General features: G+C 51.2%; 1 protein-coding gene across 4 annotated transcripts in view; it reads right to left on the bottom strand.

Annotated features, from left to right (window-relative positions):
• The window catches only part of Slc12a7 (solute carrier family 12 member 7), an 82906-nt gene that overhangs the window by 41776 nt on the left and 24557 nt on the right, over positions 1–16573 (bottom strand). The window contains exon 1 of one of the 4 annotated variants that reach the window (XM_051182728.1): positions 10694–10913. The exons of 2 other annotated variants lie outside the window; for them this stretch is intronic. In XM_051182728.1, the coding sequence (XP_051038685.1) occupies positions 10694–10817 (124 nt within the window). In that variant the 5' untranslated portion in view covers positions 10818–10913. Of the gene's footprint in view, positions 1–10693; positions 10914–16573 lie in introns of those variants that run through there. One more of the 4 variants, XM_051182729.1, reaches the window with a different exon arrangement.

Genomic DNA, 16573 nt, shown 5'->3' with positions numbered 1-16573 from the left:
CCACCACAGACTACAATCCAGCCTGACCTCATGACAATCGTAACAATCCTGTCACGAGGTCAGGCTGGATTATATCATTCCCGCCTGGCACCCAAGGAGTCCCAGCTCCTCCTCAGCCACTGCAACAACCCACTGACCTTGGAACCCCCAGGACTTACAGGACCCATCTGATGAAACACCCTGTTGCCGACCTGGTTGGTCAGGGTTTCTAGGTATCCTGTCCATGCCATGAAGGGGCTTGGCCACTGTCACTTGCTCCTCAACCACACAAGGTTTGGCAGTTCTGAGGACACTGCCCATAAGCCCATCTACCCGCAGAGGCTATAGTTCTTCAGAGGAAAATCCACTCCAGGGTTTTCCATGATAACCAATACCATCTGGTCAATGGGCCTAGCCTAGACCACAGCTCTGGATTCACAGAGATCACGGAGTTTCCTTATAAGCCAATCAAATGCTTCAGAAAGACATGTTGTAGGTTCTACAAAACTCTAGCCAACTCTGACCTCTACCATGAAGGCTACAAGGATGTGTTTCAACTTGGAGAAAAGGCTTCATCCTTGGTTTTCCATTTTGTCATCTTCTGTGGGGACACTGTGTCAGCCTAGGGAGGGCTACTCACATATGCTCACCTGCTATAGGCTGTACCTGCTTTATCAACGTCCAGCTGAGGCCCGATGCATTTTAAAGTGCATGAATATGGTCAGAGACAGTTACAAGCACAATACCTGGAAAAGCCACCTAAGGTTGGGTTTGGATGTCACTCACCTACAAAAATGCAAATTTGCTGACTTTTAACCTTCCCATTAAGACCCTTGTCCTCGGGGACAGCCTCAGGCCTAGCTTCTCAAATATGTCTTAATGGATTCCTCTAAAGCCTGCAAATGCATCACAATGCCCAGTGCCCTCCAGTAGTCTCAAGAGTCAGGTCCCACTGAAGGAAGGGCTACAGACTCCAGGAACCCTGTCCCTTCAGAGAATCTGACTATATATACAAGAGAAATGTGCATAGGCCAGAGGTAGCCAGGGTCCTGGGCATGGGAGGAGACAACCTCTCCACCAGACAATCATCAGCTATTTGTGGAATTCAGCCAAGTTTCATAGGCACAGACAAGCAGGGCCGGTCACTGCTGGCCCTCAGCCCAGGATCTGCTCCTGGACAGCAAGCTGAATCCCCACTCCCCATCTACTCCCTGCAGAGTGGTGTCTTAGTAGGAAGAAGCTAGGCACAACCTGGCAGGCCCCCAGACCCATTCCCAGGCAGCCAGACCTTAACAGCATGACCCAGGCATGGCCTCTTCCACTCACTGTAGCCAACACACTGCCCTCCTCCCACCCCCAATCTTCCTGGGGCAGGGCTCAAGGGGAGGGGTGGTAAGCAACCTCTGAGACTCAGAGCCATATCCCCTGGTCAGCTAAGTAGGCTGGCCAGTAGTGCCGGCTGCAAAGTACATCAGCCTCCTCCCTTTCCTGCCATCAAGTGTGGGCAGAAAGTCTACCCAGCTTAGCAACACTGGAGATGGGGCATGGGTCAAGAGGAACCCAGGCTGTGCACAGAGGCCTAGGGGTGCAGATGGGCAATCTGCTTAGTTGACAGGGATAGCTACTAAGCACCCACAACAAAATGGAGTCCCACCAGGTAACCTCAAGGTATCTTTGGCCTCCTAAGGAAAGCCTGGCTGGACCCAGGAACACCGCCACAAACCCTCCCAGGTACCTACGCTGTGAAACGGTTATGTGCTAGAATGGATTACAGAGCCCTGAAAATCAAAGAATGACCACTGGCTCTTGATTGCCCTCCAGAGTCTCTGAACCTTCATGCACCCTAAAAATCCAGCAGCCTGGAAAATCCAGGCCAGTGGGACGGACTACAGAGCAGAGTTGATGAGAGCGAGCCACAGTCTGAGTGATAGGCCCCAGGCTGACAGCTTCCCACTTTTCACAGCAAATTGCTGGCTGAATGAACAACACATTCTAAAAAGAAAACAAAAGAAATATTGAGAAATAAGAACCACCCACAACAACTCAAGCTCAAGAGGGCACTTACTTCTTGTGGCATTTTCCATGCACATTCCTCCAACCCCTGCCTCCCATCTCAGGACAGTGAGGTCCAGTAGGGAGCTGTAAGGAGTCCTTCAGGGAACGGGTCCTGCCCTTTCCCACCTGTCTGTCCCAAGTCTTGCTCAACACTTTCAGGCTCCACCTGACCTTTCTGTCACCCAGATTCAGAGGAGACAGAGTCACCACAGTGTGGGAACTTCTGAAGTCAGTGGCTTGGAGTACTTCCTCGGCACTCAGGCCTAGTCTCACTTTCTTCCCGCAAAGGAACACCCTTCACTTCAAGGCTGATACTGTATTGATGATGAGCTGCAGATGGGGCTCTGGCGAACAGATGGACGCACATTCGCCCTGATAACGCCACACACTGCGCAGCATCCTAGCCTCTCAGGACACCTGCACCAGAGTGGTGGGCAGCCCCACTTCTCTCCACAAGGCTCCACAGGTCCAGGTTTGAGCAGAAGCTGGCAAACAAAGCCATGAGCAATGCCAAGGCCCAGGAGGGCTAGAAGCACTGAAACCGTGGTTAGCATCCACATGCACAGCTAGCTGTCCACTCTCTTGTTCACCCCAACCTAGCAGTATGTCTCACACAGTTCAGAAGAGCAAAGATTCTCAGAGGAACACTAAAGAGACCCGAGGGACCATGAATCAGGCGAGGCGAGGCTTCTCAAAAGATGCTGCAAGCCTGTTCCACCTCCTGCCCTGGAATAGGTAGGACTGGCCCCAAAACAGGCCCACGAGGTCTTTGACACTCCTTATGTCCACTTACAAGGTCCTTAGCAGGCAGCCTGGGTAGGCATCTCCTCCAATACACTTTTAAATCTGAAATTAAAACCAGCCTAAAATCCAGGGAAGCAGGGAGCTTTGGCGTCTGCCATGCAAAAGGCTCTCTGCAGAGATTTAGCCAATGCAGATAAGGAGTCAGGCCCTGACACACCATAATTACACTATTTCTGACACAGTACACACAATATATAACTGCATGACTGCACATACTCATACATATGCATGTGTACTCATGTACACTAACATATATACGTTATGTATTCATCCATGTGATACATCATGACAATCATGTACACTGCACTTATTGTGCATGTCATGCATATACACATGTACACCTATGCATGTAAAGCTCCAACTGTTCATATGCATGGCAATATACACCCTACACAAAGCCACAAGAAGTTAGAGCCCCAGACTGTGCCACTGAGGAGACAGACACCAGGACATCAGGTGTCTATGGGACCACAGCCCTAGTAGCTGCATAAGCAGTAGTAGGTCTGAGACTTTCAATCTGAAAGGCAGCTTCTGGTAACCTCAGTCTCCAACATCCCCTGTCACCCAGTCTCCCCTTCCCCAGAGACCAGAACAGCATCAGAGCTGAGAAGGGGCATGCTGGTCCCCAAACATCCAAGTACAAGCGGCCAAGGACAAAGCAGAGGACGGGGCCTGTGCCTGGATCAGCACCCCTGCAGGACACCATTTAGACCCTCCCAGGGGCAGCTTCAGTTACAGGCTTGTCTGGGCTGTGGTCACGTCCCTCCATTAAATGAAAAGGGAAACCCAAGAGCTACTTGGCACACTCTCCTCTGACCTCCAGAGCACTCAGCCCTCCCCAGTGACCATCAGATGTTTGCTGAGCTTCCCTGAAAGCCAGGCCCAGCCTGCTGGCGCCAGAGACTGATAGAAGGATAGGCCAAAAGATGAGAGGTCACAACCACCTTTGTAAGAGACCGGATCCAGGTGAGGCACAGAGAGATGCTCAAGAGTCATTTGCCATCTTCAGAAATGGGTCACCCTAAAAAGGACACACATCTAAGATAGGAGCTCGGGCCGCCATAAGGCCCGAGATGGCAACTCCCAAGCCCCAGCACTGAAACTGTAGAGCAGCTCAAACCAGCAAGGGTGTCAAACAGTGAAAACACAGGTTTGGGTTTTTCCTCCCTAGACCCTTCATGGGACTGTGAGTCATGCAAGGAGTTTGTTTGGTTCTGAGACTACAGATCAAGAAGAGACATTGCCAGCTTGCATCCCAATGTATCAGTCCACCTCTACACCCCGACCCAATGGTTTTCTTAAAATAAACCTACTGAAGGAGGAGGAAACAGCCTAGGCACCCCAGCGACTGGCTGGTGGTTTCAGTCTTGCCTCCCACCTGCAGGAATCCCAGATCCCAAGATGCCAGCAGCAGCAGCAGCAGCAGCAGCATAGTCCCTTACTTAGCAGAGACAGGATTCTCTAGAAACCTCCAGCCAAAGGGGACAACCGACATGCTTACTCAGCAACCCAGACCCAGAAACCCCAAACTAGACTCTCAGAACCCCCAAACCTAGATACCCTAGATTTGTCTATGGCGTGGTCACCATGGACATACACACTGACAGAGTTGGCAGCCTCATCACCAAGGTGGGCCTGCTAATGAGCAGAAGTAGAAGGCTTATCTGCACAGCACAAACCCTACCATGAAGGGCAGTTTCCCCCCTTTGCATAAAGGAAGGTGGTAACCATCTCTCTATGAATGATGGCTAGACTCAGTCAGCACTCACTAGGACCTGGCACCTCAAGACACTCACAGCCCTAAGACTATCAGCCTACTCCTGAGTGTCATCCATTCCTGTCTACACAAGTCTCCCTCGCCTCTGGATAGAGAAGTCTTCCCTCTGGAGGGCCCAGCCCAACAGGACTTACACTCCAGTAGCTACTGCCAGTGCAGCTGTCACTCAAATAGCACCCAGCCACTTGGCCAGGGCCTGACCATGGGAGCTTGGGGACAGTGGTTAATACTTAACAATGAACACCAAACTTTGCCCTCTGCCTGCAAAGGCAGGGCTTAATGTCTGGAGAGCAAAGGGAACTGCAGCCAGCCCATCCAGCTACACTCCCTGCTACATTATTGTGTGTCTGACCCCACACTGTACCCAACTGTACAACTAATGAGAGGGAGGCAATGTCTAAAGCACCAGAAGGCAGTGGCCCTGGTCCAGTGTCACTGCCCCTCAACACTGGAGCATATGCCTGCCATGGCACTCCCTGGTGGGATCTAGCAGGGTGCTAAGGTGGTGGTCCTACGTCCAGTAGGCAGAGGCCCTGGCAAGGGCATCTCCAACCCCTGACGGGCAGAGTGACAGCTCCCAAACAGTCTTTTGGATGTGGCCAACATTCCTGTTAAGGTCCCACCAAGTCAGACACTGCTGAAAGCTCCTGGTGCTGCCTGTGTAACAGGCTCTATGCCCTGAACAAAACCTATCTCCTTCTCTCTGGGCACCTCCTCTTTCTGAATCTTCTTCCTGACCACAGAATAGGTACACCAGAAGCCACACAACTCTAAGTAAGGGACAGTTGGGCCATCTACCTAAAGGAAAACCACCCTGAAATCCAGGGAGACCACTCATGAAAGGAGAGTAACATGGGTCCTAGTGTTCTTCCACGGCTGTGTACACAACAAAAGGTAAATGGGGGTGGCTCTCCAGGCTCAGAAAGTGATATTGTGTCTATGAATGTGGTCGCCCATGTCAGCTGCTCCTCAGCCAGAGTCTAACACCCAAAGCACTTGTAGATTATATATACAACACCTGTGATGAATTAGAAATAGCAAGTAACTCCACAGGACCACACCCAGCACAAACAGGTGAATTAGTGTGCTCAGGACACACAGCCCAGCAGCCGCTCAGCAATGGTGCCCACTGTTGGCTTCTTTCTAAGGGAAGCCTCTTCACACTAGAGTTCATGGGGGCCTTGCTCTGCTGGAGTTGCCTCAGCCCCTGTGGCATGCACACACTTGCACACAGGGCTCTACCTGCCAAGCTCAAGGCCATCTTTCCTATGGAATTCCCCTAGCCACCTCAGCACCCCGTGGCTACCCTGACTCACCATCAAAAGCTAAGCTTATCCTCAGCCTAGGCCCTTCACATGTCCTCCAAGGCTATATATAAGGCTGCGTTTCTGGAAGCCAGCCACTTGCTTGTCTCTGCCACCACTGGTGAGTGGTTCACATCCATCCCTTGAACACCCTACACCAAGGTCTTCATTGCTCCCCATGTCCCAAGGAATGCATGCCCACTCTCCCACTGCTCTTGCAAGCAACACATCAGCATCCTCAGAATCTTAAATATATCTCCTTGATACCCAGGGCTCACTCTCCATCACATATTGTACCACAAAACATATTAGGTTCCATTTGTACCAGGATGAGGCAGGGAATCCATCTGGACACAGATGCACCAGACCCAAGAGGAACACAGCCTTAGTAGATAATCTCTCTAGGTCAACGTGATTGCAATGCCCAGTTCCCAGGCAGCCCAAGTCTGCTTGGCATTAAGGGGCATGGCATTATGTTTGGCCATTAGAAGGCCTTTCATCACAGGGGTGGTCATTTCAATCCCTTGGATCAGTTCAGACATTCATCCAGTAGAAATATCCAGGCAATATCCCAGAAAAGGACACATTTCTAGGCCCAAGAGAGCCTAGAAATTAAAGGGGGGGGTGGCTGGGTGGCTGAGGAAAGAATCACACTTAGAACACACAGGTGCCTCATCACTCTTGAAGGTCACACCAGGAAGAGTGATACCCAAACACTTAGTAGCAGTCCGACCAAGAAAAGACCAATGCCATGTGACCTTCTATCGGGGAGGAACCAGACAAGTGCACCCACAGTGCATATATGCATGCACACACATATGAACATGGACTAGGCAAGACAGCTGAGTGCTGACACCTGTATACCACTGATTCCTAAGGGAAGGAAGGACCTGTTGCACGGACACAATTGGGAGGAGGTAGGACACAGCCCACAACCACTTGGGTTCCCAGCAGTCACCTGCTCAGGGAGATCTTTTGCTTCCTCTAGTTGTTTCGTAGAATTGTGTCTTATAATATTGGGGGTGAAACCCACGACCCCAAGGCAAGTATCCTACCACTGAAGGATAACTCCAACACCACCTTTGGTCTGAGAAGGTACACAGACTGATTTCATGCATGTCAGATGTTGCTATCTCTGAAATAACCCTCAACCCCATCTTTAAGAACACCCAACAAGATGGTATTAGGGTCCATGCTCACATGCTCAGCCCCACCTTCAAGGACTCCTGGCAAGATGGTACTAGAGTCCATGCTCACCAGCCCCTGCTTGGATCAGTGTGACATATCCTTTCCTGAAAATCCCAGGCTGTTATTCCTGTCCTAGCCTAGCCGGGCAAGACCTGGAGTCCTGTCTTCAGTTCATTTCCTTACTGTACTGTTCTCAGAATCCTCATGTCCCAACCATGGGCAGAGAATCATTTCGCTACCAAATCAGCAGCAGCCCCAAGAAACACACATGACACTATCCACACTCAACCCCCTACAGAACAACCCCCTACAACAGCCTACACTCAACCCACACACAGGACAAAGGTGACTCAGGCTGCCTCAGTCAGTGTGTCAGTGGTCAGGGTCACCTCTACAGAGACAAGTAAGAAGTCCCCAGGTAACTAAGATGAAGTTGGCTACAGAGCATGAAATTACGTGCATGAAATCTGAAAGGGGACCTGCAACCAGAATGGAAGGAAGCCTACACAGATGTCAGCTTTGACCTGGACTGGAGGGGCCACCAGGTAGATAGTGATTGCCCTGCAATAAATCCAGCAAGAGTCCCATTGTGGAAACTCCTTTCCTAGGCCTGGGACGCCTCACATTCCCTGACACGGTTTCTCATAGTCTTGAGATCTAATACTGTTCCACTCTAAGGTCAGATAGGACGTATCCTAGCCCCAAGCAGTGTCCTCTCTGCTCCTACACACTGAAAATACTCCAACATAACACCAAGAATTCACATGCCTTTTCCACTTCTAGAGGAATCTCACAATAAATATAATCCAGGTCCGACTTCTGTCCTGCACAATCCCAAGTGCTTCCAGAACACACTAAGTGAAGGGCCCTTTGCTAGTGGAAACCAGAGGGTAGAAAACTGAGAAAGCAAAATGTAGGCGTCACACTTTCCACACTTGCCTTTCCCCTTGCACAATCAAGTTTCACTTTATAAGGGTTGGGAGTCAGGCTCCTCATATGAGGCCAAGGACTTTATAAGTATGCACACTATCTAGAAGATAGAGCCAACTTCATTTCTGCCACTAAACTGCCAGCCCAGGCACTGCCTGGGTCATACAGCAGCAGACGAGGTCAAGGTTAAGATAGCCAAATACATATATATATATGGGCCAGGCAAAGGTCCATTTCCTACCACCACATGACCTGCTTCCTGGGATAGAAGCCAAATGAGGCCGAAGAGAACAGCTGGCTCCCTATAGCATGCATTAATAGGCCGAATAGGCTCCTAAACAGACTAGACAGACCTGGCCTTGCCAGACTCTCATTCTAGTCCCAAAGACACTGGCTGTGTAAGCTGGGATGGCCTTCGAGGGCCCAGTTCCACTGCAGCTTGCATCTGTGTAGGCACACCCAATGAGGTCTCCCAAACTCAATCCACCACAAGCAACATGCAGGACACATGTCCAGAAAACAACACTTCCAAGGACTGTCAAGGGATTGCAGAACTAGACTCAGTGTACAATGGTAACTCCTGTGATCAGGAAAGTTGGCCCGGTTCTGTTGCCCACACACCAGACCTTTGGAAAACATTCCTCCTGCCTGTACAGGACTTTCCCACCAACAACCAAGTGTGAGGTCCCTTCCCTACCACTGGCTGGGTTCTGAAGCTCCTGTTAGAAACTGGACAAAATCGAACAGACTTGAGAATATGGCCCATCCACCCTGTCATGGTACACAAGCTGAAGTGTCCAAAAAGACATCTTTATAGAAATATGAAGTGCTCAAAGCACCAACTTGCAAGTTCTACATGAGCCCAGCCAAGTTACTCAAGTTCAACTTGGACCATAAAAGGATCATTAAAACACATACACAGGGCTAGAGTTGTGACTCAGTTGGTACAGTGTTTGCCTAGCATGTACCAAGCTCTGGTTCAAATACCAATCAGCAACATATTTAAAAAAAGAAAAAAACAGTGGGTGTGGCAACACATTACTGTGTAATACAAGCAGAGGCACCAAGGTCATCTTCAGCTACATACTGAGTTTAAGGCTACATGAGACTGTCTCATTGAATTTGAAATTGAAAGTGCATGCTTATCCTCCTGTTAGTTACACAGGTGCAGGCAGAAAGAATCCTAACAGTTACTTGCCTTCCTAGAAGTTGAATCCTCAGCCCTGACTGCAGGCACCGCTGTGGACCCTGATAGTAGAGGGAACCAAAAGGAAAACTGGGCACCAGGGAGGGCTGTTGGAACTCTACTCTGAAGGCCACTGTGATGCTGTCCACCCTCCCTGCACACTTCCCTGACTTCGGGACACAGTCTGGGGTTTCTGGATTCTGCCTCCACCTCTGAACTGACTTTGTGTGTTTGGCCAGGCAGCAGCCTGAGACATAGCATGCAGAGGAAGCCTGAACAGTCCAGCACCCCATGGAAAGGGTCACTGGGTGAGATGGGTAGGTGGCTGACCTGGGCTAAGCCACTTCCTGATCAGCACGCCTAGCCTGTGTCTGCAGGCTCCTCAAAGTGTCATCAGTGGAAGCACAGCTTTCCTGCCTGCATTCTGGGCAGTAAACTCTTTGAGGTCATCTGAAAGAGCCGTCTCTTGAGAACTGCACCCTCTTTTTTCCTTCCAGACCCAGAGCCTGGAGCTCACTCTGAGTCTTCAATATGAGACGTGTGTGCACGACCGGCTGCTGGGTTTCTTCACCTCAACAGCCTGAGCAAAGGGCCAGTTAGGATCTAGGTCTAAACAGAGAGGAAGCAGCCAGTTCAAGGTGACTTGCCATCAGCAGGGGGGAAGCTGGGTTCCTGGAGCTGGGATGGAGAGAGATTCTCAGGCCCTTCCCCACCCTGCGGAAAGTGAAAGTGCCAGATAGCTCCGGATCCTGGAAACAAAGAGAAGCCCGCGCTCAGAGAGCGCATCCCCCTCCCCAGGCTTACTCGGATCTCTGTCCTTCCCCTAAGATCCCAAGGGAATTTTGGCTGGTCCAAGGTCAGTGCAGGCAGATCTGAGATCCCAGTCGGGTTTATTAGACGACCGTCCTGGGCCAGCCTGAAGCAAAGCAAATCGGCCCAGAGGAAGCCCTGTGTCAATGAGACCACCCACTCAGGGGTCTGTGTGCGCCTCGAGCTCTCCCAGGTGCCACCCGGCACCTGGGCCTTCTCTTTTCCCTAGGTACCTCCAGCAGCTCTGCAACTCCTCCCTAGCCCTGTCAGAGTTGCCAGACTAAGTCGTTTCCGGTGCTCAAGCCTCGGTGCTCCAGGCAGGCCAAGCAGAGAGGTGGAGACCGCGCCCCCAGGGCTTGACTGAGCCAGGCCAAAGAACAGACTTGCGTTCCCCAAGCAGCCCGAGCGAGGAGCAGGGTAGTGAATTCTAGGGACGGAACGGACAGGACCAACAACAAACCACCAGCCCAAGAACCCTCTCCGGGTCCCGGGTCACTCCTCTGAGAACCAGGCAGGCACCGGCTGGCCCTCCTGACCCTTTCCCATCGCCCCGCTACGTGCCGCGGGCCGCTGCCCCCCAACGAGCGGGAGCGGCCCAGCGGCGGCGGGAGGGCCCAGCCGCCTCTGCCTTTGTCCCGCGGCAGGTGCCGCCAAGCTCACCCGACGTAGGGCAGGCAGGATCCGCGCTCTCGGGGGACCCCAGTTCCTCCGTACGCTCAGCAGCCTCGTCCCCGGAGCCGTCGGCGCGCGCCTCCACCGGCACTACGGTAAAGTTCGTGGGCATGGCTCCGCTAGACTTCACTGTCGGCAGCAGCCGCACGCCGCCGCTCCGCAGCTGCTGCCCGACTCGGCCGTAGGGGCGGGGTCCGCCAGGCACGCCCCGGCCACCACGTGACCTCACCTGCCCGCCCCCACGGTCCAGGAAAAGTTTGCCCGGGGCGGGGCGGGGCCTGGCGGTTTCCCAAATGACCACGCCCCCTCAAGGCTCCGCCCTCCTACAACTCCGCCCCTGTAGGCCACAGTCCCTGGGTTACCCATCCAGAACACTGTACCCTCAAGGATTCCACACCCACGAACCCAGTCCCTAGAGGCCACTGCCGAAGGAACTGAACACAGAAGCAGGCCTCCTCAGCAGCGCCTGGAGGCTCCAACCCCGCCCCGCCCCGCAGAACCGGGTCCCCAGCACATATCCCTGCTCACAGCACAGGCTCCCTGCCCTCCAAGAGCAGGTCACTCACCACTTCCTCAGTTTCAGTTCTCCCATTCTCACTCCAGACTGTCCTGGGGGGGGGGGTGGTGCTCTTCTCCCACCGCCTAACAGATCATCGCCCCTTTCTCCCGGCCGGTCTGCAGCTCAGCATCACTACCAACGCTGGCGATGTGGGGCCTGCTAACCTAGCCCAGGAAATGATCCATGGCTAGCCAGGAGGAGCTGTCCTCTGGGGCTTTGAGCATCCTGATGTTAATTCTGTAAGCATTGCCGCTAGGATGTAAAAGTATTCTGGCACTTGGGAGCCACAGAATACTGAGTGTTACAGCTCGGATGGAAAAATATTCTGGCACTCAGGAGCCAAGGAATACCACAGGTCACAGTAAACGTAGCTGCTTACAGCCCTGCTTCAAGGAAAGGCTTTCCCAGTTTAATAGCTTTGCTCTGGCAGAGGAGGGCTTCCCCAGCAAAGTTGTTACAATTCGGCTCTGGTCCCCGAAATGTGGAGTGTAACGACTTTGTTTAGCTATGGGAAGGTTTCGCAAGCGAAAGTGTTACAACCCTGCCCCACTCCTGTCCGCTCTTGCTATGCTGAAGTTACTTCTCTCCATACTCTATTCTGGCAAAGGGAAGTTCTCACCCAAACCTCATTCAAGAGATTTATTTGAAAGGAAGAATCAAGGAGAGCAGCTGCCTCCTCCAGGGTGGAAAAAGGACAGCCACTAACTGAACAGACTTGGGGTTTGTTTATATAAGGCTTCATTGGGGCAGAGTTCTCCAGGGAGATTTCCTGAATGGGGATTGGTCAGATTTTAATCCCTGAACTCAGATTGGCTAGATCTCGTGCTCAAAGATTGATTGGTTTTCTGTTCAGGTTCAGAGTCAGATTTGGCTCTAGTTTCAGGGCCAAAGTGTTTCTTTCACTGGTCCTTTGTAGCCTTTGTATTTCTTTCACTGGCTCTGATTCTAGGGACAAAGTGTGTTTCTTTGGCAAAAATTTCAGGGTGCATTTCTTTGGTTCTGGTTGCAGGACCAAAGTGTGTTTCTTTGGCTCTGCCCAGAGTGTGTTTCTTTGGCTGGCCCCTTTTCCCTACAAATTCCACCCAAGAAGGTCACTGGCCTCTGGGACCTGCCAAAACCCAGCCTCTTTTATACCCGCTGGCAGTAGTGTCCCACGACCCAACCTGGGGAACCTTTGTACCCCCCAACCTCAGAGAATGGTGCTTCCTTCCTTGAATTTGCCCCCTACGGAAATAAGGTAAATTCCCAGGGTAATGAATGACAGGAAGCTGTAAACAAGGAGTTCCAGAATACCAACATAGAGGAAGTCACAGTACTTCCACATTGTGCATCTCAGTGAAAGACGTGTGAAAAATTTAACAATCAAATACTCATAAGGGGAGAATTGAGCTAAAATGTCAGGAGCCGGCTTGGGATGCAGCTCAGTAGGATAGGGTTCCTTATCATTTCAGAGACCCTGGTAATATACCTAACACTTCATGTAAAAAGCCATAGCCCCCAGGTGCAACAAATCACCCAAAACAGTTTTAGATGGTCAAACAAACACCTGTGGTAACAGTGAGACCTACTCACAAAATTGGAACAGTGCCATCCAGGACAGCCTGGCCCAGTTCAATCAGGAGCATGGTCTATACGGCAACTGCCAGGCCAGTGACCAGACTGGGACGCAGGAATTACAGGACTTTGCACAGACTACCAATGAAAATAAAACATTTCCAAACCAACTCAGCTGTAAAAACCAACTGTAAAAACCAAACTGTGTCCTGCCTGGCCTGCTTTCTACCCTCTACCAAGAAGGCTCTTCCAGTCAGGGGCTTGAAGGGAACATGAGCCACTCAGGAATGGCCCCTCATACAGTTAGCTCCAGCTTCTGTAGGGGGTGGGGTGCAGCTTGCTGAGGCCCTACCTTCCTCCAGGAGCAGCTATCCATAGCAAATAAGGAGCAGGAGAATCACTTGTTTCCCTAGATCAGCTGGACCTTAAGTGGAAACAGCGGCTTTCTCCTCAGAGCATCCTTGGGGGAAAGATGGGGAGGCATTGCTGGGAGGGAGACAGATGTATCCACTCAGTTCAGAACAGCCCCCGTGAGGGCCCTCACTTAACCAAAGAAGGCTTCGGGGGGTCAGCAGGGAAACTTTAAAGCTGTACCCTCTCTGAACAGTGGTGCGATTAGGCTCAACCCAAAAGTTAGCACAAAAGGGTCACCTAGAAGGATTAGAGCCCTTTTGGAGTGAGCAGACCTAGGTACAAAGACCCCCATAGCATTGGGTCAGGATGGAATTCTGCTGGCCCCAGAAACCCTCTGGGGACCCTCCCTCTCAACCTCAGCTCCCTACAAGTGACCCTCTCTAGGCAGGCAACCACTTGATACTTAGCTCCCCCCTTCCTGTCCTCCCCCTCCCCCATCCTCATTCTCCACCCCCCCACCCCTCCCACCCCCCACCTCCGTCATCCCCTATCGTCTTTTAAGAGAGGGTTTCATAGCTCAGCTTGGCCTCAAATTTTAATATTAGCCAAAGATGACTTTGAATTTCAGATCATCTTGCCTCTACCTCTCAATCTCAAGTACTGGGATCACACACACATGCAGACATATCCAGCTATAATTCATTTTTCAAATGTGTCTGTCTCTCAGACCCATTTTCTGTGGCTGACTGATCAATCACACAGCAAGGTCCATTACCTCAACCCACAAGTTGAGGAACTCAGACAACACTGGGCATTAGACCCAGTGGAACTAAGGAGGAGTATGGAGGCACCCATTCATGTATACTGGGAGTTCAATGGACAAGGGGGTATCCACTGAGGTTGGCTGACTCAGAGAAGAACCCATAGAACAAGGCAGAGTAGCCTATGGGGATGTTTTAATTCCCACTAGGTAGAGATAGGAGATTTCCATCAACCCAGTGTGGAGAGCCCCAGGACCACAGTGGCAATAATTATTTTAACTTGAAAGAAAGTTAACTGGCTCACTTGAAACTAGTGGTCAGCTACCAGACCTTCCTGGAGGTGTGAGGGGTGTTCTGCTGATTTCAAAGTTTATAAAAAGGGAAATGCAACTGTGCTTTATAACTGTTTCAGACAGGACACCAGAGTCTGATGGGTAAATACTCAACCCATGAAAACACATTTTTCTTGATATGAGACCATTCATTAAAGAAAGGGAAGTTAAAGACTGGGAAAGTCTGAGAACACATGTGTGCATGCAAGGACATACATGAGTATGCACGCTCATGCTGTAGGCATGTACATGTACAGTACATGTGTCAACCTCCACTGTGGGCTCTTCTACCTTTAGTTTGGGAGGTGGGGGTCTGTCATTGGTTTGGAACTTTTTACATAGCCTAATCTAACTGGCCGCCGACCTTTCCCAGGGAGCCACCTGTCTCCACCCACCATCTCCCAGCAGTGCTGGGTTTACAAGTATGAAGAGGTACCCAGCTTTCTGTGTGGGTCCTGGGGTTCAGTAAAACATCTGCAACCAGGCCATCTCCCCAGTCCCTCTGAAGTGATTTTAAAGCACAAAATCAAGAAATAAGATGCAAAGAACTTTCTCCAGCCACCTTCTTCCCTAGCCTAACCCTCAGAGATGAGTCTGTCCTCTTCACAGGGACCAGAGAAGCCACACTGAAGCCCTGATACCCACGTGTTTCAGTGCAGGTGGAGCTGCTGTTGTCTCGAACCCCCAATGATGTGGTATCACCCACCCCAAGCTCTTAACTTCAAGGAACCATGGCACACCAGCAACATCTACTCCTACCTGTGACTGCTCGGGTCCAGGGCTTGGGTGCACATAATCACAGGCAGAAAGAAATTTCCTGAAGTCACTAGGCTTTGTCACCCACAACCCTAGGCTCTGGCTGCTCAGGATCAGCCCAGGCTGGACCCGTCCTTTGGTAGACCAAGGGCAGACCCTACTTCTTAAAGGACTTCCCCAAGGCACATTATTCACACAATGGTCAGGAACAGACCACCTAGCACTGTTCTATGAGGAGTGAGCTAGACACAGGAGCATCTAGTCGTGGGCTCTGGTAAGGTCCACCTGCCCTCAGTCAACCAGTTCCCTGATGCTATTCTTTCCTCATCCAAAAACCCAGTCTACTTAGACCAAAGGCATACACAGAGTGTCAACTAAAAGACCATTCAATGTCATTGTCTGGCCTCATTCTCAGACTGCACTGCCCATCGCTGTTATCAGCTCAGGGTCCTTCTGCTCAGCTGCAGGGACTGGCAAATGCAGTTTACTGCTCAGATGTCCCCAAGCTATGAGAGCCTGGCTGGCCAGGAGACCCCGTGTGTGGCTCCCAGAGGCTGATAAGGAAATCTGGCTTTCGATGTTGTTTGTCATCAGCAGCTGCCAATCGGTACAGATTTGCCATCGGTATCCCTTTGTTACCTTCAGATGTGCCCTTCACCCAGGGTAAATTGGAAAAATATTCTCCACGAAGATCTGCACGTTTCTGTTCTCCCATAACATGGGTGGAGAAGAGAGCCCAGTGTACACGACAGCCGCTGTACACATGTAGGTAATATTCAGGTGGCGACAAAGGGCTAAGACTGAGCAGCTGCTCCACAGAGGATAGCATGCCTGGGAAGTCCCTGCAGGCACATATAAGAAACTGCTTCTGCTGATAGTTTTCTTTTCTTTTAAGTTTATTTAGTATGTACAGTGTTCTGTCTGCATATATGCTTGCAGGCCAGAAGAGGGCACCAGATCTCATTACAGATAGTTGTGAGCCACCGTGTGGTTGCTGGGAATTGAACTCAGGACCTCTGGAAGAGCTGTCAGTGCTCTTAAACTCTGAGCCATCTCTCCAGCTCCAACAAGTGATAATTGTACCCTGCTCTAGCACACCCAGTTTCCGGGCTGTCAGAGGCATATGTAATGTGCAGCCACTTTGGTATATCGGGGACCCAAAAAGCCAATGCTCCAGTAATGCCACCTCAACAGATACCAGAAGACTGGAGGCATGTTTACAACAGTCCCAACCATGGCAATGATGAACAGAGTTCCCCCAGAGTATCCACGCAGTCCTGAAAGTTAGTACCCGTGCCACGCATATTCCAGGTGCCCTCACGACCTTGTTGAGGGTCAGCGCAGGTGCTTGCAATTTTGTTCACCTGTGGTTTGAAGTGGAAACCCCAAACCTGAGGACTATATAGGAGACACTTCCAGTGCAGGGGATGGTCATATTCTCACCTGATCTGGTGGGAACAGGGATCGTGTGCACAGAACTCAATTCAGACAGCAGAAAAGGGTCTCGTATACTTGGCTTGCCCTCAGTAAGAGGAAGGAAGTTGATCCAGCC

Source organism: Phodopus roborovskii, unplaced genomic scaffold (assembly GCF_943737965.1).
Source record: "Phodopus roborovskii unplaced genomic scaffold, PHOROB, whole genome shotgun sequence".
NCBI classification, from domain to species: Eukaryota; Metazoa; Chordata; class Mammalia; order Rodentia; family Cricetidae; genus Phodopus; species Phodopus roborovskii.
This window is presented reverse-complemented; position numbering and strand designations above follow the sequence as displayed.